The following is a 23,589-nucleotide window of genomic DNA, read 5'->3' on the forward strand; positions in this document are numbered from 1 at the left end:
CCTACTGTACCTGATAACCTTGCTCTTATTTACATTTACTCTTAACTTTCTTCTTTCACACACTTTACCAAACTCAGTCACCAGCCTCTGCAGTTTCTCACATGAATCAGCCACCATCGCTGTATCATCAGCGAACAACAACTGACTCACTTCCCAAGCTCTCTCATCCACAACAGACTGCATACTTACCCCTCTTTCCAAAACTCTTGCATTCACCTCCCTAACAACCCCATCCATAAACAAATTAAACAACCATGGAGACATCACACACCCCTGCCGGAAACCTACATTCACTGAGAACCAATCACTTTCCTCTCTTCCTACACGTACACATGCCTTACATCCTTGATAAAAACTTTTCACTGCTTCTAACAACTTGCCTCCCACACCGTATATCCTTAATACCTTACACAGAGCATCTCTATCAACTCTATCATATGCCTTCTCCAGATCCATAAATGCTACATACAAATCCATTTGCTTTTCTAAGTATTTCTCACAAACATTCTACAAAGCAAACACCTGATCCACACATCCTCTACCACTTCTGAAACCACACTGCTCTTCCCCAATCTGATGCTCTGTACATGCCTTCACCCTCTCAATCAATACCCTCCCATATAATTTACCAGGAATACTCAACAAACTTATACCTCTGTAATTTGAGCACTCACTCTTATCCCCTTTGCCTTTGTACAATGGCACTATGCAAGCATTCCGCCAATCCTCAGGCACCTCACCATGAATCATACATACATTAAATAATCTTATCAACCAGTCAACAATACAGTCACCCCTTTTTTTGATAAATTCCACTGCAATACCATCCAAACCTGCTGCCTTGCCGGCTTTCATCATCCGCAACGCTTTTACTACCTCTTCTCTGTTTACCAAATCATTTTCCCTAGCTCTCTCACTTTGCACACTACCTCGACCAAAGCACCCTATATCTGCCACTTTATCATCAAACACATTCAACAAACCTTCAAAATACTCACTCCATCTCCTTCTCACATCACCGCTACTTGTTATCACCTCCCCATTAGCGCACTTCACTGAAGTGCCCATTTGCTCCCATGTCTTACGCACTTTATTTACCTCCTTCCAAAACGTGTTTTTATTCTCCCTAAAATTTTATGATACTCTCTCACCTAAACTCTCATTTGCCCTCTTTTTCACCTCTTGCACCTTTCTCTTGACCTCCAGCCTCTTTCTTTTATACATCTCCCAGTCATTTGCATTTTTTCCCTGCAAAAATCGTCTAAATGCCTCTCTCTTCTCTTTCACTAATAATCTTACTTCTTCATCCCACCACTCACTACCCTTTCTAATCAACCCAGCTGCCACGCTTCTCATGCCACAAGCATCTTTTGCGCAAGCCATCACTGCTTCTCTAAATACATCCCATTCCTCCCCCACTCCCCTTACCTCCTTTGTTCTCACCTTTTCCCATTCTGTACTCAGTCTCTCATGGTAATTCCTCACACAAATCTCCCTCCCAAGCTCACTTACTCTCACCACTCTCTTCACCCCAACATTCACTCTTCTTTTCTGAAAACCCCTACAAATCTTCACCTTCGCCTCCACAAGATAATGATCAGACATCCCTCCAGTTGCACCTCTCAGCACATTTACATCCAAAAGTCTCTCTTTCGCGCGCCTATCATTTAACACGTAATCCAACAACACTCTCTGGCCATCTCTCCTACTTACATACGTATACTTATGTATATCTCGCTTTTTAAACCAGGTATTCCCAATCACCAGTCCTTTTTCAGCACATAAATCTACAAGCTCTTCACCATTTCCATTTACAACACTGAACACCCCATGTACACCAATTTTTCCCTCAACTGCCACATTACTCACCTTTGCATTTAAATCACCCATCACTATAACCCGGTCTTGTGCATCAAAACCACTAACACACTCATTCAGCTGCTCCCAAAACACTTGCCTCTCATGATCTTTCTTCTCATGCCCAGGTGCATATGCACCAATAATCACCCATCTCTCTCCATCAACTTTCAGTTTTACCCATATCAATCTAGAATTTACTTTCTTACACTCTATCACATACTCCCACCACTCCTGTTTCAGGAGTAGTGCTACTCCTTCCCTTGCTCTTGTACTCTCACTAACCCCTGACTTTACTCCTAAGACATCCACACACATTTAGACACCCCAATCTAAGCCTTCGAGGAGGATGAGCACTCCCCGCCTGACTCCTTCTTCTGTTTCCCCTTTTCGAAAGTTAAAATACAAGGAGGGGAGGGTTTCTGGCCCCCCGTTCTCGTCCCCTTTAGTCGCCTTCTACGACACGTGAGGAATGCGTGGGAAGTATTTTTTCTCCCCTATCCCCCTATCCCCAGGAATATATATATATATATATATATATATATATATATATATATATATATATATATATATATATTCATCCATATAGACAGAATCGTTGATTTGTTACAGGACGTAAACACATCCTATGTATGTTTGCAGTGTGTATAAACATAAGTCATTGTTTGCACGTTGTATGACCGTAGCTCATTGTTTACACAACGGACTGATATGATTAACTCGTGTTTACATTACAGGATGTAGAGTATCTGTTACCCCAACACGTAGATGAGATTTTATGTGCGTTATACACAAACGTAAATGAATGTTTACAGTATATATATATATATATATATATATATATATATATATATATATATATATATATATATATATATATATATATATATATTATCCCTGGGGATAAGGGAGAAAGAATACTTCCCACGTATTCCCTGCGTGTCGTAGAAGGCGACTAAAAGGGGAGGGAGCGGGGGGCTGGAAATCCTCCCCTCTCGTTTTTTTTTTTTTTTTTTTTTTTTTTTTTTTTTTTTTTTTTTTTTTTTTTCAAAAGAAGGAACAGAGAATTGGGCCAGGTGAGGGTATTCCCTCAAAGGCCCAGTCCTCTGTTCTTAACGCTACCTCGCTAATGCGGGAAATGGCGAATAGTTTGAAAAAAAGAAAAGAAATATATATATATATATATATATATATATATATATATATATATATATATATATATATTAATTTTCCAAAAGAAGGAACAGAGAAGGGGGTCAGGTGAGGATATTCCCTCAGAGGCCCAGTCCTCTGTTCTTAACGCTACCTTGCTAACGCGGGAAACGGCGAATAGTTGAAAAGATATATATATATATATATATATATATATATATATATATATATATATATATATATATATATATATATATATTCATTTATTTATTTTTTATTTATTTTATTTTGCTTTGTTGCTGTCTCCCGCGTTAGCGAGGTAACGCAAGGAAACAGACGAAAGAATGGCCCAACCCACCCACATACACATGTATATACATACACGTCCACACACGCAAATGTACATACCTATACATCTCAACGTATGCATATATATATATACACACAGACATATACATATATACATGTATGTAATTCATACTGTCTGCCTTAATTCATTTCCATCGCCACCTCGCCACACATGAAATAACAACCCCCTCATGTGCGTGAGGTAGCGCTAGGAAAAGACAACAAAGTCCACATTCGTTCACACTCAGTCTCTAGCTGTCATCTAATAATGCATCGAACCCACAGCTCCCTTTCCACATCCAGGCTCCACAGAACTTTCCATGGTTTACCCCAGACGCTTCACATGCCCTGGTTCAATCCATTGACAGCACGTCGACCCCGGTATACCACATCGTTCCAATTCACTATATTTCTTGCACGCCTTTCACCCTCCTGCATGTTCTGGCCCCGATCACTGAAAATGATTTTCACTCCATCTTTCCACCTCCAATTTGGTCTCCCACTTCTCCTCGTTCCCTCAACCTCTGACACATATATCCTCTTGGTCAATCTTTCCTCACTCATTCTCTCCATGCAGAAGAGGGTGTTTTGAAATAAACACCCTCTTTTGCTCTCTCAACCACACTCTTTTTATTTCCACACATCTCTCTTACCCTTACATTACTTACTCGATCAAACCACCTCACACCACATATTGTCCTCAAACATCTCATTTCCAGCACATCCACCTTCCTGCGCACAACTCTATCCATAGCCCACGCCTCGCAACCATATAACATTGTTGGAACCACTATTCCTTCAAACATAGCCATTTTTGCTTTCTGAGATAATGTTCTCGACTTCCACACATTCTTCAAGGCTCCCAGAATTTTCGCCCTCTCCCCCACCCTATGATTCTCTTCCGCTTCCATGGTTCCATCCGCTACCAAATCCACTCCCAGATATCTAAAACACTTCACTTCCTCCAGTTTTTCTCCATTCAAACTTACCTCCCAATTGACTTGACCCTCAACCCTACTGTACCTGATAACCTTGCTCTTCTTCGCATTTACTCTCAACTTTCTTCTTTCATACACTTTGCGAAACTCAATCATCAACTTCTGCAGTTTCTCACATGAATCAGCCACCATCGCTGTATCGTCAGCGAACAGCAACTGACTCACTTCCCAAGCTCTCTCATCCACAGCAGACTGCATACTTGCCCCTTTTTCAAAACTCTTGCATTCACCTCCCTAACAACCCCATCCATAAACAGATTAAACAACCATGGAGACATCTCACACCCCTGCCGCGAACCTATATTCACTGAGAACCAATCACTTTCCTCTCTTCCTACACGTACACATGCCTTACATCCTCGATAAAAACTTTTCACTGCTTCTAACAACTTGCCTCCCACACCATATATTCTTAATACCTTCCAAAGAGCATCTCTATCAATTCTATCATATGCCTTTTCTAGATCAATAAATGCTACATACAAATCCATTTGCTTTTCTAAGTATTTCTCACATACATTCTTCAAAGCAAACACCTGATCCACACATCCTCTACCACTTCTGAAACCACACTGCTCTTCCCCAATCTGAGGCTCTGTACATGACTTCACCCTCTCAATCAATACCTTCCCATATAATTTACCAGGAATACTCAACAGACTTATACCTCTGTAATTTGAGCACTCGCCTTTGTCCCCTTTGCCTTTGTACAGTGGCACTGTGCAGGCATTCCGCCAATCCTCAGGCACCTCACCATGTATCATACATACGTTAGATAACCTCACCAACCAGTCAACAATACAGTCACCGCCTTTTTTGATAAATTCCACAGCAATGCCATCCAACCCCGCTGCCTTGCCGGCTTTCATCTTCCGCAAAGCTTTTACTACCTCTTCTCTGTTTACCAAATCATTTTCCCTAACCCTCTCACTTTGCACACCACCTCGACCAAAACACCCTATATCTGCCACTCTATCATCAAACACGTTCAACAAACCTTGAAAATACTCACTCCATCTCCTTCTCACATCACCATTACTTGGTCTCACTTCCCCATTAGCCCCCTTCACTGAGGTTCCCATTTGCTCCCTTGTCTTACGCACTTTATTTACCTCCTTCCAAACCATCTTTTTATTCTCCCTAAAATTTAATGATACTCTCTCACCCCAACTCTCATTTGCATTCTTTTTCACCTCCTGCACCTTTCTCTCTACCTCCTGCCTCTTTCTTTTATACATCTCCCACTCATTTGCACTATTTCCCTGCATATATATATATATATATATATACCTGGGCATGAGAAGAAAGATCATGAGAGGCAAGTGTTTTGGGAGCAGCTAAATGAGTGTGTTAGCGGTTTTGATGCACGAGACCGGGTTATAGTGATGGGTGATTTGAATGCAAAGGTGAGTAATGTGGCAGTTGAGGGAATAATTGGTATGCATGGGGTGTTCAGTGTTGTAAATGGAAATGGTGAAGAGCTTGTAGATTTATGTGCTGAAAAAGGACTGATGATTGGGAATACCTGGTTTAAAAAGCGAGATATACATAAGTATACTTATGTAAGTAGGAGAGATGGCCAGAGAGCGTTATTGGATTACGTGTTAATTGACAGGCGCGCGAAAGAGAGACTTTTGGATGTTAATGTGCTGAGAGGTGCAACTGGAGGGATGTCTGATCATTATCTTGTGGAGGCTAAGGTGAAGATTAGTATGGGTTTTCAGAAAAGAGGAGTGAATGTTGGGGTGAAGAAGGTGGTGAGAGTAAGTGAGCTTGGGAAGGAGACCTGTGTGGGGAAGTACCAGGAGAGACTGTGTACAGAATGGAAAAAGGTGAGAACAATGGAAGTAAGGTGAGTGGGGGAGGAATGGGATGTATTTAGGGAATCAGTGATGGATTGCGCAAAAGATGCTTGTGGCATGAGAAGAGTGGGAGGTGGGCTGTTTAGAAAGGGTAGTGAGTGGTGGGATGAAGAAGTAAGAGTATTAGTGAAAGAGAAGAGAGAGGCATTTGGACGATTTTTGCAGGGAAAAAATGCAATTGAGTGGGAGAAGTATAAAAGAAAGAGACAGGAGGTCAAGAGAAAGGTGCAAGAGGTGAAAAAAAGGGCAAATGAGAGTTGGGGTGAGAGACTATCAGTAAATTTTAGGGAGAATAAAAAGATGTTCTGGAAGGAGGTAAATAGGGTGCGTAAGACAAGGGAGCAAATGGGAACTTCAGTGAAGGGCGCAAATGGGGAGGTGATAACAAGTAGCGGTGATGTGAGAAGGAGGTGGAATGAGTATTTTGAAGGTTTGTTGAATGTGTCTGATGACAGAGTGGCAGATATAGGGTGTTTTGGTCGAGGTGGTGTGCAAAGTGAGAGGGTTAGGGAAAATGATTTGGTAAACAGAGAAGAGGTAGTAAAAGCTTTGCGGAAGATGAAAGCCGGCAAGGCAGCAGGTTTGGATGGTATTGCAGTGGAATTTATTAAGAAAGGGGGTGACTGTATTGTTGACTGGTTGGTAAGGTTATTTAATGTATGTATGACTCATGGTGAGGTGCCTGAGGATTGGCGGAATGCGTGCATAGTGCCATTGTACAAAGGCAAAGGGGATAAGAGTGAGTGCTCAAATTACAGAGGTATAAGTTTGTTGAGTATTCCTGGTAAATTATATGGGAGGGTATTGATCGAGAGGGTGAAGGCATGTACAGAGCATCAGATTGGGGAAGAGCAGTGCGGTTTCAGAAGTGGTAGAGGATGTGTGGATCAGGTGTTTGCTTTGAAGAATGTATGTGAGAAATACTTAGAAAAGCAAATGGATTTGTATGTAGCATTTATGGATCTGGAGAAGGCATATGATAGAGTTGATAGAGATGCTCTGTGGAAGGTATTAAGAATATATGGTGTGGGAGGCAAGTTGTTAGAAGCAGTGAAAAGTTTTTATCGAGGATGTAAGGCATGTGTACGTGTAGGAAGAGAGGAAAGTGATTGGTTCTCAGTGAATGTAGGTTTGCGGCAGGGGTGTGTGATGTCTCCATGGTTGTTTAATTTGTTTATGGATGGGGTTGTAAGGGAGGTAAATGCAAGAGTCCTGGAAAGAGGGGCAAGTATGAAGTCTGTTGGGGATGAGAGAGCTTGGGAAGTGAGTCAGTTGTTGTTCGCTGATGATACAGCGCTGGTGGCTGATTCATGTGAGAAACTGCAGAAGCTGGTGACTGAGTTTGGTAAAGTGTGTGGAAGAAGAAAGTTGAGAGTAAATGTGAATAAGAGCAAGGTTATTAGGTACAGTAGGGGTGAGGGTCAAGTCAATTGGGAGGTGAGTTTGAATGGAGAAAAACTGGAGGAAGTGAAGTGTTTTAGATATCTGGGAGTGGATCTGTCAGCGGATGGAACCATGGAAGCGGAAGTGGATCATAGGGTGGGGGAGGGGGCGAAAATTTTGGGAGCCTTGAAAAATGTGTGGAAGTCGAGAACATTATCTCGGAAAGCGAAAATGGGTATGTTTGAGGGAATAGTGGTTCCAACAATGTTGTATGGTTGCGAGGCGTGGGCTATGGATAGAGATGTGCGCAGGAGGATGGATGTGCTGGAAATGAGATGTTTGAGGACAATGTGTGGTGTGAGGTGGTTTGATCGAGTAAGTAACGTAAGGGTAAGAGAGATGTGTGGAAATAAAAAGAGCGTGGTTGAGAGAGCAGAAGAGGGTGTTTTGAAATGGTTTGGGCACATGGAGAGAATGAGTGAGGAGAGATTGACCGAGAGGATATATGTGTCGGAGGTGGAGGGAACGAGGAGAAGAGGGAGACCAAATTGGAGGTGGAAAGATGGAGTGAAAAAGATTTTGTGTGATCGGGGCCTGAACATGCAGGAGGGTGAAAGGAGGGCAAGGAATAGAGTGAATTGGAGTCATGTGGTATACAGGGGTTGACGTGCTGTCAGTGGATTGAATCAAGGCATGTGAAGCGTCTGGGGTAAACCATGGAAAGCTGTGTAGGTATGTATATTTGCGTGTGTGGACGTGTGTATGTACATGTGTATGGGGGGGGGGGGGGTTGGGCCATTTCTTTCGTCTGTTTCCTTGCGCTACCTCGCAAACGCGGGAGACAGCGACAAAGTATAAAAAAAAAAAAAAAAAAAAAAATATATATATATATATATATATATATATATATGTATATATATATATATATTCTTTCTTTTCTTTTAAACTATTTGCCATTTCCCGCGTTGGCGAGGTAGCGTTAAGAACAGAGGACTGGGCCTTATTTGGAATATCCTTACCTGACCCTCTCTGTTCCTTCTTTTGGAAAATTAAAAAAAAAAAAAACGAGAGGGGAGGATTTCCAGCCCCCCGCTCCCTCCCCTTTTAGTCGCCTTCTACGACGCGCAGGGAATACGTGGGAAGTATTCTTAATCCCCTATCCCCAGGGATAATATATATATATATATATATATATATATATATATATATATATATATATATATATATATATATATATATATGTGTGTGTGTGTGTGTGATATCCCTGGGGATAGGGGAGAAAGAATACTTCCCACGTATTCCCTGCGTGTCGTAGAAGGCGACTAAAAGGGAAGGGAGCGGGGGGCTGGAAATCCTCCCCTCTCATTTATTTTTTTTTTTTCAATTTTCCAAAAGAAGGAACAGAGAAGGGGGCCAGGTGAGGATATTCCCTCTAAGGCCCAGTCCTCTGTTCTTAACGCTACCTTGGTAATGCGGGAAATGGTGAATAGTATAAAAAAAAGAAAATATATATGTGTGTGTGTGTGTGCGTGTGTCTTTCTTTTCTTTCATACTATTCTGTATTTCCCGCGTATATATATATATATGTATATATATATATATATATATATATATATATATATATATATATATATATATATATATATGTCTGTATGTATATACATGTATACGTTGAAATGTATAGGTATGTATATATGCGTGTGTGGACGTGTATGTATATACATGTATATGTGGGTGGGTTGAGCCATTCTTTATTCTGTTTCCTTGCGCTACCTCGCTAATGTGGGAGACAGCGACAAAGTATAATAATAATAATAATAATAATATTAATAATAATAATGATAATAATAATAATAATAATATATATATATATATATATATATATATATATATATATATATATATATATATATATATATATATATATATATATATCCTACACGTACACATGCCTTACATCCTCGATAAAAACTTTTCACTGCTTCTAACAACTTGCCTCCCACACCATATATTCTTAATACCTTCCACAGAGCATCTCTATCAACTCTATCATATGCCTTCTCCAGATCCATAAATGCTACATACAAATCCATTTGCTTTTCTAAGTATTTCTCACATACATTCTTCAAAGCAAACACCTGATCCACACATCCTCTACCACTTCTGAAACCACATTGCTCTTCCCCAATCTGATGCTCTGTACATGCCTTCACCCTCTCAATCAATACCCTCCCATATAATTTACCAGGAATACTCAACAAACTTATACCTCTGTAATTTGAGCACTCACTCTTATCCCCTTTGCCTTTGTACAATGGCACTATGCACGCATTCCGCCAATCCTCAGGCACCTCACCATGAGTCATACATACATTAAATAACCTTACCAACCAGTCAACAATACAGTCACCCCCTTTTTTTATAAATTCCACTGCAATACCATCCAAACCTGCTGCCTTGCCGGCTTTCATCTTCCGTGAAAGGAAGAGAGGAAAGTGATTGGTTCTCAGTCAATGTAGGTTTGCGGCAGGGGTGTGTGATGTCTCCATGGTTGTTTAATTTGTTTATGGATGGGGTTGTTAGGGAGGTAAATGCAAGAGTTTTGGAAAGAGGGGCAAGTATGAAGTCTGTTGGGGATGAGAGAGCTTGGGAAGTGAGTCAGTTGTTGTTCGCTGATGATACAGCGCTGGTGGCTGATTCATGTGAGAAACTGCAGAAGCTGGTGACTGAGTTTGGTAAAGTGTGTGGAAGAAGAAAGTTAAGAGTAAATGTGAATAAGAGCAAGGTTATTAGGTACAGTAGGGTTGAGGGTCAAGTCAATTGGGAGGTGAGTTTGAATGGAGATAAACTGGAGGAAGTGAAGTGTTTTAGATATCTGGGAGTGGATCTGGCAGCGGATGGAACCATGGAAGCGGAAGTGGATCATAGGGTGGGGGAGGGGGCGAAAATTCTGGGGGCCTTGAAGAATGTGTGGAAGTCGAGAACATTATCTCGGAAAGCAAAAATGGGTATGTTTGAAGGAATAGTGGTTCCAACAATGTTGTATGGTTGCGAGGCGTGGGCTCTGGATAGAGTTGTGCGCAGGAGGATGGATGTGCTGGAAATTAGATGTTTGAGGACAATGTGTGGTGTGAGGTGGTTTGATCGAGTGAGTAACATAAGGGTAAGAGAGATGTGTGGAAATAAAAAGAGCGTGGTTGAGAGAGCAGAAGAGGGTGTTTTGAAGTGGTTTGGGCACATGGAGAGGATGAGTGAGGAAAGATTGACCAAGAGGATATATGTGTCGGAGGTGGAGGGAGCAAGGAGAAGAGGGAGACCAAATTGGAGGTGGAAAGATGGAGTGAAAAAGATTTTGTGTGATCGGGGCCTGAACATGCAGGAGGGTGAAAGGAGGGCAAGGAATAGAGTGAATTGGAGCGATGTGGTATACCGGGGTTGACGTGCTGTCAGTGGATTGAATCAAGGCATGTGAAGCGTCTGGGGTAAACCATGGAAAGCTGTGTAGGTATGTATATTTGCGTGTGTGGACGTATGTATATACATGTGTATGGGGGGGTTGGGCCATTTCTTTCGTCTGTTTCCTTGCGCTACCTCGCAAACGCGGGAGACAGCGACAAAGTATAAAAATATATATATATATATATATATATATATATATATATATATATATATATATATATATATATATATATATATTAGCGGGTGGCTGGAAATCCTCCTCTCTCATTTTTTTTTTAATTTTCCAAAAGAAGGAACAGAGAAGGGGGCCAGGTGAGGATATTCCCTTAAAGGTCCAGTCCTCTGTTCTCAACGCTACCTTGCTAACGCGGGAAATGGCGAATAGTTTGAAAGAAAAAAAGAAAATATATATATATGAATATATATATATGAATATATATATATATATATATATATATATATATATATATATATATATATATATATATATATATATATATATATACCATCCATGGGGATAGGGGAGAAAGAATACTTCCCACGTATTCCCTGCGTGTCGTAGAAGGCGACTAAAAGGGAAGGGAGCAGGGGGCTGGAAATCCTCCCCTCTCGTCTTTTTTTAATTTTCCAAAAGAAGGGACAGAGAAGGGGGCCAGGTGAGGATATTCCCTCAAAGGCCCAGTCCTCTGTTCTTAACGCTACCTCGCTAATGCGGGAAATGGCGAATAGTATGAAAGAAAGAATAATAATAATAATAATAATGATGATGATAATAATAAGAATAATGTTAATAATGATAATAATAATAATAGAAATAATAATAATGATAATAATAATAATAATAGAAATTTAGTGATGAATCTTATGTAACCCAGGTTGAAATATACATTCGCTCTGGGTGTAAACGCAGAGATCTGAATGCAACTCGTGGAAAATAAAAAAAAAAATGAAAAATAAGAATGGTATTGTAAGTGACTCTTTTATAGTTATAAGTAATGGAGGAAAAGTAAAGTGACTTGTGGCTAGTTCTGTAATGGAAGCGCGGGGGGGGGGGGGGGGTTATATGGTTATTTGAGACGTGTGTCATTATTGCCCTAGTAATGTCCCCCCCCCCCCCCCAGATAAACAAACGTACCCCAAAGAAAAAAAGTTGATGTCTCAGTGTGAAGATTGTTTTTTGGTTGTTGGTTTTAATTTCCAGTTGGCGCTGAGCAAAGTTTGTCCAATGCAGATTTCTTCCCTTAGGGGAGGCAGTTAAGTTTCCCCTTCCCCACCACCTCCTCCTCCTCCTCCTCCTCCTCCTCCTCCTCCTCCTCTTACCTTATAAAAAAAATTTAATTTCTTTTTCACACCACCAATGACTTGTTTTTTCTTTTTTTAAGCAAAAGGGTTTTTTTTTTTGTGTGTGTGTGTGTGTGTGTGTATATTATCAGGTAGACTCACGAAATAGGATCTTTGTATCGTGTTGTATTACATTAAATTTTTGATTTGAATTACCTTAAACTTGTATTACATTAAATTTTCAATTTGAATTACCTTAAACTTGTATTACATTAGATTTTTAATTTGAATTATCTTAAACTTATATTGTCTTACATTCAATTTTTTCATTTGAATTACCTTAAACTTTTTTTTGTATTGCATTGAATTTTTTATTTGAATTATCTTAAAGTTGTATTACTTTAAATTTTTTATTTGAATTACCTTAAACTTGTATTGTATTACATTAATTTTTTTTATTTGAATTACCGTAAACTTGTATTACATTGTTTTTTCATTTGAATTACCTTAAACTTGTATTGCATTAAATATTTAATTTGAATCACCTTGAACATGTATTACATCGAATTCTTTACTTTGAATTACATTAAATATGTTGTATTACATTAAATTTTTAATTTGAATTACCCAAAACTTATATTGTATTACATTGAAATTTATTATATTACTTAGAAAATTATTTTATATAGACAATTATTTTGTATCATTACATTAAGATTACATTGTTACATTAAGATTATATTTTATTTTATTGCAGTAGAATTTTTGTATTTCATTAAGATTATATTGTATTACATTATAATTGTTTTGTTATTTTACATTTAAATTATATTTTATATTACATTCAAATTATATTTTTTCTTGTTATGTATTTGTTGTGTACATGTTGTTGTTGATGATTAACGAGTTTTGTTTGTTGGGTTGTCAGGGACGTGTCGGCCAGCGGCCTGACCCGCATACCAGCTGGTGTCCTCTCCCACCTGCCCAGGCTCGAGAAACTGTGAGTACCCCAGCCTGTACCATCTGTAACACCTGTACTGTATGTAACACTACCATCTGTAACACCTGCACCGTCTGGAACACCTGTACATCTGTAACACATGTACCGTCCGTAACACATATACATTGTAACACCTGTACCGTCTGTACCATCTGTAACAGTACCTTCCTCCACCTACTGTACCACCTTCCAACCTTTTTTCGTGTCATGGCTGAGTTACGGTTGACGGCCGGCTGAGGAATGGGCGGCCGGCTGAGGAATGGTCGACCGGCCCTCCACAAGGCGCCCTAGGGAGGCCTCGTAGACCTGGGAGGGTTTGGAGGGGGCGCGGGAGAGTAGTGGGGATCTCTTGGAGGGGTTGGGAGGGGTGGGGGAGAAAGGGAGAGGAGAGTTTGTGGGCATATATATATATATATATATATATATATATATATATATATATATATATATATATATATATACATATATGTATATTATCCCTGGGGATAGGGGAGAAAGAATACTTGCCACGTATTCCCTGCGTGTCATAGAAGGCGACTAAAAGGGGAGGGAGCGGGGGGCTGGAAATCCTCCCCTCTCGTTTTTTTTTTTAAATTTTCCAAAAGAAGGAACAGAGAAGGGGGCCAGGTGAGGATATTCCCTCAGAGGCCCAGTCCTCTGTTCTTAACGCTACCTCGGTAACGCGGGAAATGGCGAATAGTTTGATATATATATATATATATATATATATATATATATATATATATATATATATATATATATATATATATCTTTCATACTATTCGCCATTTCCCGCGTTAGCAAGGTAGCATTAAGAACAGAGGACTGGGCCTCTGAGGGAATATCCTCACCTGGCCCCCTTCTCTGTTCCTTCTTTTGGAAAATTTAAAAAAAAAACGGGAGGGGAGGATTTCCAGCCCCCCGCTCCCTCCCCTTTTAGTCGCCTTCTACGACACGCAGGGAATACGTGGGAAGTATTCTTTCTACCCTATCCCCAGGGATTATATATATATATATATATATATATATATATATATATATATATATATATATATATATATATATATATATTAATATTTTTTTATTTTGCTTTGTCGCTGTCTCCCGCGTTAGTGAGGTAGCGCAAGGAAACAGACGAAAGAATGACCCAACCCACCCACATACACATGTATATACATACACGTCCACACACGCAAATATACATACCTATACATCTCAACGCATATATATATATATACACACAGACATATACATATATACACATGTACATAATTCATACTGTCTGCTTTTATTCATTCCCATCGCCATCCTGCCACCATGAAATAAAAAACCCCTCCCCCCTCATGTGTGCGAGGTAGCGATAGGAAAAGACAACAAAGGCCACATTCGTTCACACTCAGTCTCTAGCTGTCATGTAATAATGCACCGAAACCACAGCTCATATTCCACATCCAGGCCCCACAGAAGTTTCCATTGGATTACCCCAGACGCTTCACATGCCTTGGTTCAATCCATTGACAGCACGTCGACCCCGGTATACCACATCGTTCCAATTCACTCTATTCCTTGCACGCCTTTCACCTTCCTGCATGTTCAGGCCCCGATCACTCAAAATCTTTTTCACTCCATCTTTCCACCTCCAGTTTGGTCTCCCACTTCTCGTTCCCTCCACCTCTGACACATATATCCTCTTTGTCAATCTTTTCTCACTCATTCTCTCCATGTGACCAAACCATTTCAAAACACCCTCTTCTGCTCTCTCAACCACACTCTTTTTATTACCACACATCTCTCTTACCCTATTATTACTTACTCGATCAAACCACCTCACACCACATATTGTCCTCAAACATCTCATTTCCAGCACATCCACCCTCCGCACAACTCTATCTATAGCCCACGCCTCGCAACCATATAACATTGTTGGAACCACTATTAATCCAAACATACCCATTTTTGCTTTCCGAGATAATGTTCTCGACTTCCAAACATTCTTCAAGGCTTCCAGAACTTTCGCCCCCTCCCCCACCCTATGATTCACTTCAGCTTCCATGGTTCCATCCGCTGCCAAATCCACTCCCAGATATCTAAAACACTTCACTTCCTCCAGAAACTTACCTCCCAATTGACTTGTCCCTCAACCCTACTGTACCTAATAACCTTGCTCTTATTCACATTTACTCTCAAATTTCTTCTTTCACACACTTTACCAAGCTCAGTCACCAGCTTCTGCAGTTTCTCACCCGAATCAGCCACCAGCGCTGTATCATCAGCGAACGACAACTGACTCACTTCCCAAGCTCTCTCATCCACAACAGTCTGCATACTTGCCCCTCTTTCCAAAACTCTTGTATTCACCTCCCTAACAACCCCATCCATAAACAAATTAAACAACCATGGAGACATCACACACCCCTGCCGGAAACCTACATTCACTGAGAACAAATCACTTTCCTCTCATCCTACTCGTACACATGCCTTACATCCTCGATAGAAACTTTTCACTGCTTCTAACAACTTGCCTCCCTCACCATATATTCTTAATACCTTCCACAGAGCATCTCTATCAACACTTATCGTATGCCTTCTCCAGATCCATAAATGCTACATACAAATCCATTTGCTTTTCTAAGTATTTCTCACATACATTCTTCAAAGCAAACACCTGATCCACACATCCTCTACCACTTCTGAAACCACACTGCTCTTCCCCAATCTGATGCTCTGTACATGCCTTCACCCTCTCAATCAATACCCTCCCATATAATTTACCAGGAATACTCAACAGACTTATGCCTATGTAATTTGAGCACTCACTTTTATCCCCTTTGCCTTTGTACAATGGTACTATGCAAGCATTCCGCCAATCCTCAGGCACCTCACCATGAGTCATACATACATTAAATAACCTTACCAACCAGTCAACAATACAGTCTCTCCCTTTTTAATGAATTCCACTGCAATACCATCCAAAGCCGCTGCCTTGCCGGCTTTCATCTTCCGCAAAGCTTTTACTACCTCTTCTCTGTTTACAAAATCATTCTCCCTAACCCTCTCACTTTGCACACCACCTCGATCAAAAACCCTATATCTGCCACTCTATCATCAAACATATTCAACAAACCTTCAAAATACTCACTTCATCTCCTCACATCACCACTACTTGTTATCACCTCCCCATTAGCCCCCTTCACTGAAGTTCCCATTGATTCCCTTGTCTTACGCACTTCATTTACCTCCTTCCACAACATCTTTTTATTCTCCCTAAAATTTGATGTTACTCTCTCACCCCAACTCTCATTTGCCCTCTTTTTCACCTCTTGCGCCTTATTTTTTTTATTTTATTATACTTTGTCGCTGTCTCCCGCGTTAGCAAAGGTAAGAGAGATGTGTGGTAATAAAAAGAGTGTGGTTGAGAGAGCAGAAGAGGGTGTTTTGAAATGGTTTGGTCACTTGGAGAGAATGAGTGAGGAAAGATTGACAAAGAGGATATATGTGTTAGAGGTGGGGGAACGAGAAGTGGGAGACCAAATTGGAGGTGGAAAGATGGGGTGAAAAAGATTTTGAGTGATCGGGGCCTGAACATGCAGGAGGCTGAAAGGTTTGCCAGGAATAGAGTGAATTGGAACGATGTGGTATACTGGGGTCAACGTGCTGTCAATGGATTGAATCAGGGCATGTGAAGCGTCTGTGGTAAACTATGGAAAGTTGTGTGGGGCCTGGATGTGGAAAGGGAGCTGTGGTTTCGGGCATTATTGCATAACAGCTAGAGACTGAGTGTTAAGAAATGGGGCCTTTGTTGTCTTTTCCTAGCGCTACCTCGCACACATGAGGGGGGAGGGGGTTGTTATTCCATGTGTGGCAAGGTGGCGATGGGAATGAATAAAGGCAGACAGTGTGAATTGTGTGCATGTGTATATATGTATGTGTCTGTGTGTGTATATATATGTGTACATTGAGATGTATAGGTATGTATATTTGCGTGTGTGGACGTGTATGTATATACATGTGTATGGGGGTGGGTTTGGCCATTTCTTTAGTCTGTTTCCTTGCGCTACCTCGCAAACGCGGGAGACAGCGACAAAGCAAAATAATAATGATAAAAATATATATATATCCCTGGGGATAGGGGAGAAAGAATACTTCCCACGTATTCCCTGCGTGTCGTAGAAGGCGACTAAAAGGGGAGGGAGCGGGTGGCTGGAAATCCTCCCCTCTCGTTTTTTTTTCAATTTTCCAAAAGAAGGAACAGAGAAGGGGGCCAGGTGAGGATATTCCTTCAAGGGCCCAGTCCTCTGTTCTTAACGCTACCTCGCTGACGCGGGAAATGGCGAATAGTACGAAAGAAAAGAAAAGAAAAGATATGTATATATATATATATATATATATATATATATATATATATATATATATATATATATATATACAATCAGCATATACACATATACATACACAGACATGGATTTATACACATGTACATATTCACACTTGCTTGCTTTCATCCATTCTCGTCGCTACCATCTGTAGAATGTGATATGGAAGATTAGATGCACAGATTAATAGAAGGGATGAATGAGGTGGTTAAGTAGAGTAATAGACCGGGTTAACGAGGTAGTTAAGAGACCTTGGGATAATATAATGTTAAACCACAGTTGTTGCAGTTACGCCCTCGTGCGCCGGTGCTCAGATTGTTGAAACACCCATATGTATTGTGCACGGTGGGGGACCATCTTCTCCTGCAGATAGAAGTTCTTGAATTTGAATGTGACATTGTTAGTATTTGGTGGCTGCCCTGTGCTGGCGCGCCCCTCCCGTAGGTCGACCCTCTGCATGTACTATGTGAGTTACAGGGAGGAGGGGGTGTTCTGTGAGCACTGTGTGAGTCAGAGGGAGGAGGGGGTGTTCTGTAAGCACTGTGTGAGTCACAGGGAGGAGGGTGTGTTCTGTGAGCACCTTGTGAGTCACGGGGAGGAGTGGATGTTCTGTAAGTACTGTGTGAGTCACAGGGAGGACGGGGTGTTCTGTGAGCACTGTGTGAGTCAGAGGGAGGAGGGGGTGTTCTGTGAGCAATATGGAAGTCGGAGGGAGGAGGGGGTGTTCTGTGAGGTCTCTGTGAATCCGTAGTGGCTGAGTTACAGGGAGGAGGGGGTGTTCTGTCAGTACCTGGGGGTTAAGTTAGAGGGAGAGGGGGGGTGTTCTGTGAGCACTCTGTGAGTACCTTGGGGGTTAAGTTAGTGGGGAGGGGGTGTTCTGTGAGTACTCTGTTAGTACCTTGGGGGTTAAGTTAGTGGGGAGGGGGTGTTCTGTGAGTACTCTGTGATCCTTTTTTGGGGGGGTGGGTCTAGGGAGTCCTTATGAGGTTCCGGGAGGTGGGGGGTGGAGTGGTTCGTGAGTGCCGTGTGAGCGGTGGGTGGGTGGGTGGCAGTGAGCGGTGGGTGGGTGGGTGGCAGTGAGCGGTGGGTGGGGGGGTGGCAGTGAGCGGTGGGTGGGGGGATGGCAGTGAGCGGTGGGTGGGTGGGTGGCAGTGAGCGGTGGGTGGGGGGATGGCAGTGAGCGGTGGGTGGGTGGGTGGCAGTGAGCGGTGGGTGGGTGGCAGTGAGCGATGGGTGGGTGGGTGTCATAATGAGACATGGTGATGGTAGAGGGCGGCCGACAGCTGGAGATTGTGGATATCTGAGTAAAAATGATGATTTATCAAAGGCTGTGTGGAATTGCTGGGAGGGGAAGGGTAGGGAAAGAGGGGCGTGTGTGTGTGTGTGTGTGCTGAGGAGAGAGAGAGAGAGAGAGAGAGAGAGAGAGAGAGAGAGAGAGAGAGAGAGAGAGAGAGAGAGAGAGAGAGGTGGGTGTGAGGCTTGACAATAATTAAGCTGTGTTTTTAAAACGCAAGTGTTGTTGGTTGTGTTGTGGTGGGCCGGCAGAAGCCCCCTTACCTTACCCATGGTCCTCCTTGATCTCACACTTCCCGTGATATCCTCTCGCTCACAACACTCTCACACACAACGCTCACGAAGCTGCCACATGTGGATGGTGCCTCCTGGCTGTGTGTCTGTGAGCCTGATGGGAAATGGCCGGTGTAGACCCCGTTGCTCACCAACGTAAGACGAAGGGTATTCGAGTACATAGTATTCGAATAGTTATTTCCTATTAGCCAGGCCCATAGCTTAGCGGTTACCATTCCCGCCTGTGGCACAGGGGTCCCGGGTTCGATCCTGGCTGTTTGTATGTTCAGTGGAAGTGCGCGCTCACATGATATGTATATATATATATATATATATATATATATATATATATATATATATATATATATATTCAGGAGGACCACAGTCTGAGAGGCTTACACTCACTGTACACTGCGCCGTATATGTTGATGATGAGCGCTTCAGCATCCCTCTCTTATGAAGTAGGTGGGCCTGGCGTACGTCACACACACACACACACACACACATGCTAAGTGTTACCGGACTGCCCCGGCTGGCGGTTACGCCTTGGGCGAGGCTGTACCATCCTCTATTATAACCGCTGGAAACGAAGCCATCATTCCACTGCTCCTGTTTGGAGCGCAGCGCTGGGAGCCGGTGGACCCCCAACACATCCACCAGCCTGGGCCAGTAACTGTCGTCATCAGGAAATAATTAATAAAAAACTCTATTAATAATAAACCCTCGTGGAGGTAATTACTGAGGAAGTGATTGGAGGTGTGAGGGCGCGTGGGTCGTAATGATGTGGCACGTGATGCGGTCGTGGCCGCAGTCGCGCCGCGGGAACGCGGCGCGCATATCACCAACCACTTAATCACGACGAGCGATCGTTAACGTGGCCGCTGACGGAGGTCGGGGGCGGGAATGGGGGAGGGGGGTTATGTATGACTTCTAGGAATATATATATATTTTTTATTATTATTATACTTTGTCGCTGTCTCCCGCGTTTGCGAGGTAGCGCAAGGAAACAGACGAAAGAAATGGCCCAACCCCCCCCCATACACATGTATATACATACGTCCACACACGCAAATATACATACCTACACAGCTTTCCATGGTTTACCCCAGACGCTTCACATGCCTTGCTTCAATCCACTGACAGCACGTCAACCCCGGTATACCACATCGCTCCAATTCACTCTATTCCTTGCCCTCCTTTCACCCTCCTGCATGTTCAGGCCCCGATCACACAAAATCTTTTTCACTCCATCTTTCCACCTCCAATTTGGTCTCCCTCTTCTCCTTGTTCCCTCCACCTCCGACACATATATCCTCTTGGTCAATCTTTCCTCACTCATCCTCTCCATGTGCCCAAACCACTTCAAAACACCCTCTTCTGCTCTCTCAACCACGCTCTTTTTATTTCCACACATCTCTCTTACCCTTACGTTACTCGCTCGATCAAACCACCTCACACCACACATTGTCCTCAAACATCTCATTTCCAGCACATCCATCCTTCTGCGCACAACTCTATCCATAGCCCACGCCTCGCAACCATACAACATTGTTGGAACCACTATTCCTTCAAACATACCCATTTTTGCTTCCCGAAATAATGTTCTCGACTTCCACACATTCTTCAACGCTCCCAGAACTTTCGCCCCCTTCCCCACCCTATGATTTACTTCCGCTTCCATGGTTCCATCCGCTGCCAAATCCACTCCCAGATATCTAAAACAATTCACTTCCTCCAGTTTTTTTTTTTTCATTCAAACTTACCTCCCAATTGACTTGTCCCTCAACCCTACTGTACCTAATAACCTTGCTCTTATTCACATTTACTCTCAACTTTCTTCTTTCACACACTTTACCAAACTCAGTCACCAGCTTCTGCAGTTTCTCACACGAATCAGCCACCAGCGCTGTATCATCAGCGAACGACAGCTGACTCTCTTCCCAAGCTCTCTCATCCACAACAGACTGCATAGTTGCCCCTTTCCAAAACTCTTGCATTCACTTCCCTAACAACCCCATCCTTAAACAAATTAAACAACCATGAAGACATCACACACCCCTGCCGCAAACCTACATTCACTGAGAACCAGTCACTTTCCTCTCTTCCTACTCGTACTCATGCCTTACAACCTCGATAAAAACTTTTCACTGCTTCTAACAACTTACCTCTCACACCATATATTCTTAATACCTTCCACAGAGCATCTCTATCAACTTTGTCATATGCCTTCTCTAGATCCATAAATGCTACATACAAATCCATTTGCTTTTCTAAGTATTTCTCACATACATTCTTCAAAGCAAACACCTGATCCACACATCCTCTACCACTTCTGCAACTACACTGCTCTTCCCCAGTCTGATGCTCTGTACATGCCTTCACCCTCTCAGTCAATACCCTCCCATATAATTTCCCAGGAATACTCAACAAACTTATAGCTCTGTAATTTGAGCACTCACTCTTATCCCCTTTGCCTTTGTACAATGGCACTATGCATGCATTCCGCCAATCCTCAGGCACCACATCATGAGTCATACATACGTTAAATAACCTTACCAACCAGTCAACAATACAGTCACCCCCTTTTTTAACAAATTCCACTGCAATACCATCCAAACCTGCTGCCTTGCCGGCTTTTATCTTCCGCAAAGCTTTTACTACCTCTTCTCTGTTTACCAAATCATTTTCCCTAACCCTCTCACTTTGCACACCACCTCGACTAAAACACCATATATATTCCAATCTATCATCAAACATATTCAACAAACCTTCAAAATACTCACTCCATCTCCTTCTCACATCACCACTACTTGTTACCACCTCCCCACTTGCCCCCTTTACTGAACCTCCCATTTGTTCCCTTGTTTTACGCACTTTATTTACCTCCTTCCAAAACATCTTTTTATTCTCCCTAGAATTTGATGATACTCTCTCACCCCAACTCTCATTTGCCCTCTTTTTCACCTCTTTCACCTTTCTCTTGACCTCCTGCCTCTTTCTTGTATACATCTCCCAGTCATTTGCATTATTTCCCTGCAAAAAGTCGTCCAATGCCTCTCTCTTCTCTTTCACTAATAATCTTACTTCTTCATCCCACCACTCAATACCCTTTCTAATCTGCCCACCTCCCACGATTCTCATGCTACAAGCATCTTTTGTGCAAGCCATCACTGTTTCCCTAAATACATCCCATTCATCCCGCACTCCCCTTACGTCATTTGTTCTCACCTTTTTCCATTTTGTACTCAGTCTCTCCTGGTACTTCCTCACACAAGTCTCCTTCCCAAGTTCACTTACTCTCGCCACTCTGTTCACCCCAACATTCTGTCTTCTTTTCTGAAAACCTCTTCAAATCTTCACCTTCGCCTCCACAAGATAATGATCAGACATCCCTCCAGTTGCATCTCTAAGCACATTAACATCCAAAAGTCTCTCTTTCGCACGCCGATCAGTTAACACGTAGTCCAGTAACGTTCTCTGGTCATCTTTCCTACTTACATACGTATACGAAAGAGAGACTTTTGGATTTTAATGTGCTGAGAGGTGCAACTGGAGGGATGTCTGATCATTATCTTGTGGAGGTGAAGGTGAAGATTTGTAGAGGTCTTCAGAAAAGAAGAGAGAATGTTAGGGTGAAGAGAGTGGTGAGAGTAAGTGAGCTTAGGAAGGAGACTTGTGTGAGGAAGTACCAGGAGAGACTGAGTACAGAATGGAAAATGGTGAGAACAAAGGAGGTAGGGGAGTGGGGGAGGAATGGGATGTATTTAGGGAAGCAGTGATGGCTTGCGCAAAAGATGCTTGTGACATGAGAAGCGTGGGAGGTGGGCAGATTAGAAAGGGTAGTGAGTGGTGGGATGAAGAAGTAAGATTATTAGTGAAAGAGAAGAGAGAGGCATTTGGACGATTTTTGCAGGGAAATAATGCAAATGAGTGGGAGATGTATAAAAGAAGGAGGCCGGAGGTCAAGAGAAAGGTGCAAGAGGTGAAAAAGAGGGCAAATGAGAGTTGGGGTGAGAGAGTATCATTAAGTTTTAGGGAGAGTAAAAAGATGTTTTGGAAGGAGGTAAATAAATTGCGTAAGACGACGGAACAAATGGGAACTTCAGTGAAGGGGGCTAATGGGGAGGTGATAATAAGTAGTGGTGATGTGAGAAGGAGATGGAGTGAGTATTTTGAAGGTTTGTTGAATGTGTTTGATGATAGAGTGGCAGATATAGGGTGTTTTGGTCGAGGTGGTGTGCAAAGTGAGAAGGTTAGGGAAAATGATTTGGTAAACAGAGAAGAGGTAGTAAAAGCTTTGCGGAAGATGA

General features: G+C 42.2%; 1 protein-coding gene across 6 annotated transcripts in view; it reads left to right on the top strand.

Annotated features, from left to right (window-relative positions):
- LOC139748197 (uncharacterized) overlaps window positions 1-23,589 on the top strand; it is a 588,267-nt gene that overhangs the window by 132,770 nt on the left and 431,908 nt on the right. For all 6 annotated transcript variants that reach the window (XM_071661016.1, XM_071661020.1, XM_071661021.1 and 3 more), the window contains one exon: window positions 13,269-13,340. In XM_071661016.1, the coding sequence (XP_071517117.1) occupies window positions 13,269-13,340 (72 nt within the window). The remainder of the gene's footprint in view (window positions 1-13,268; window positions 13,341-23,589) is intronic.

This window comes from Panulirus ornatus, chromosome 73, assembly GCF_036320965.1.
Source record: "Panulirus ornatus isolate Po-2019 chromosome 73, ASM3632096v1, whole genome shotgun sequence".
Lineage (NCBI taxonomy): Eukaryota > Metazoa > Arthropoda > Malacostraca > Decapoda > Palinuridae > Panulirus > Panulirus ornatus.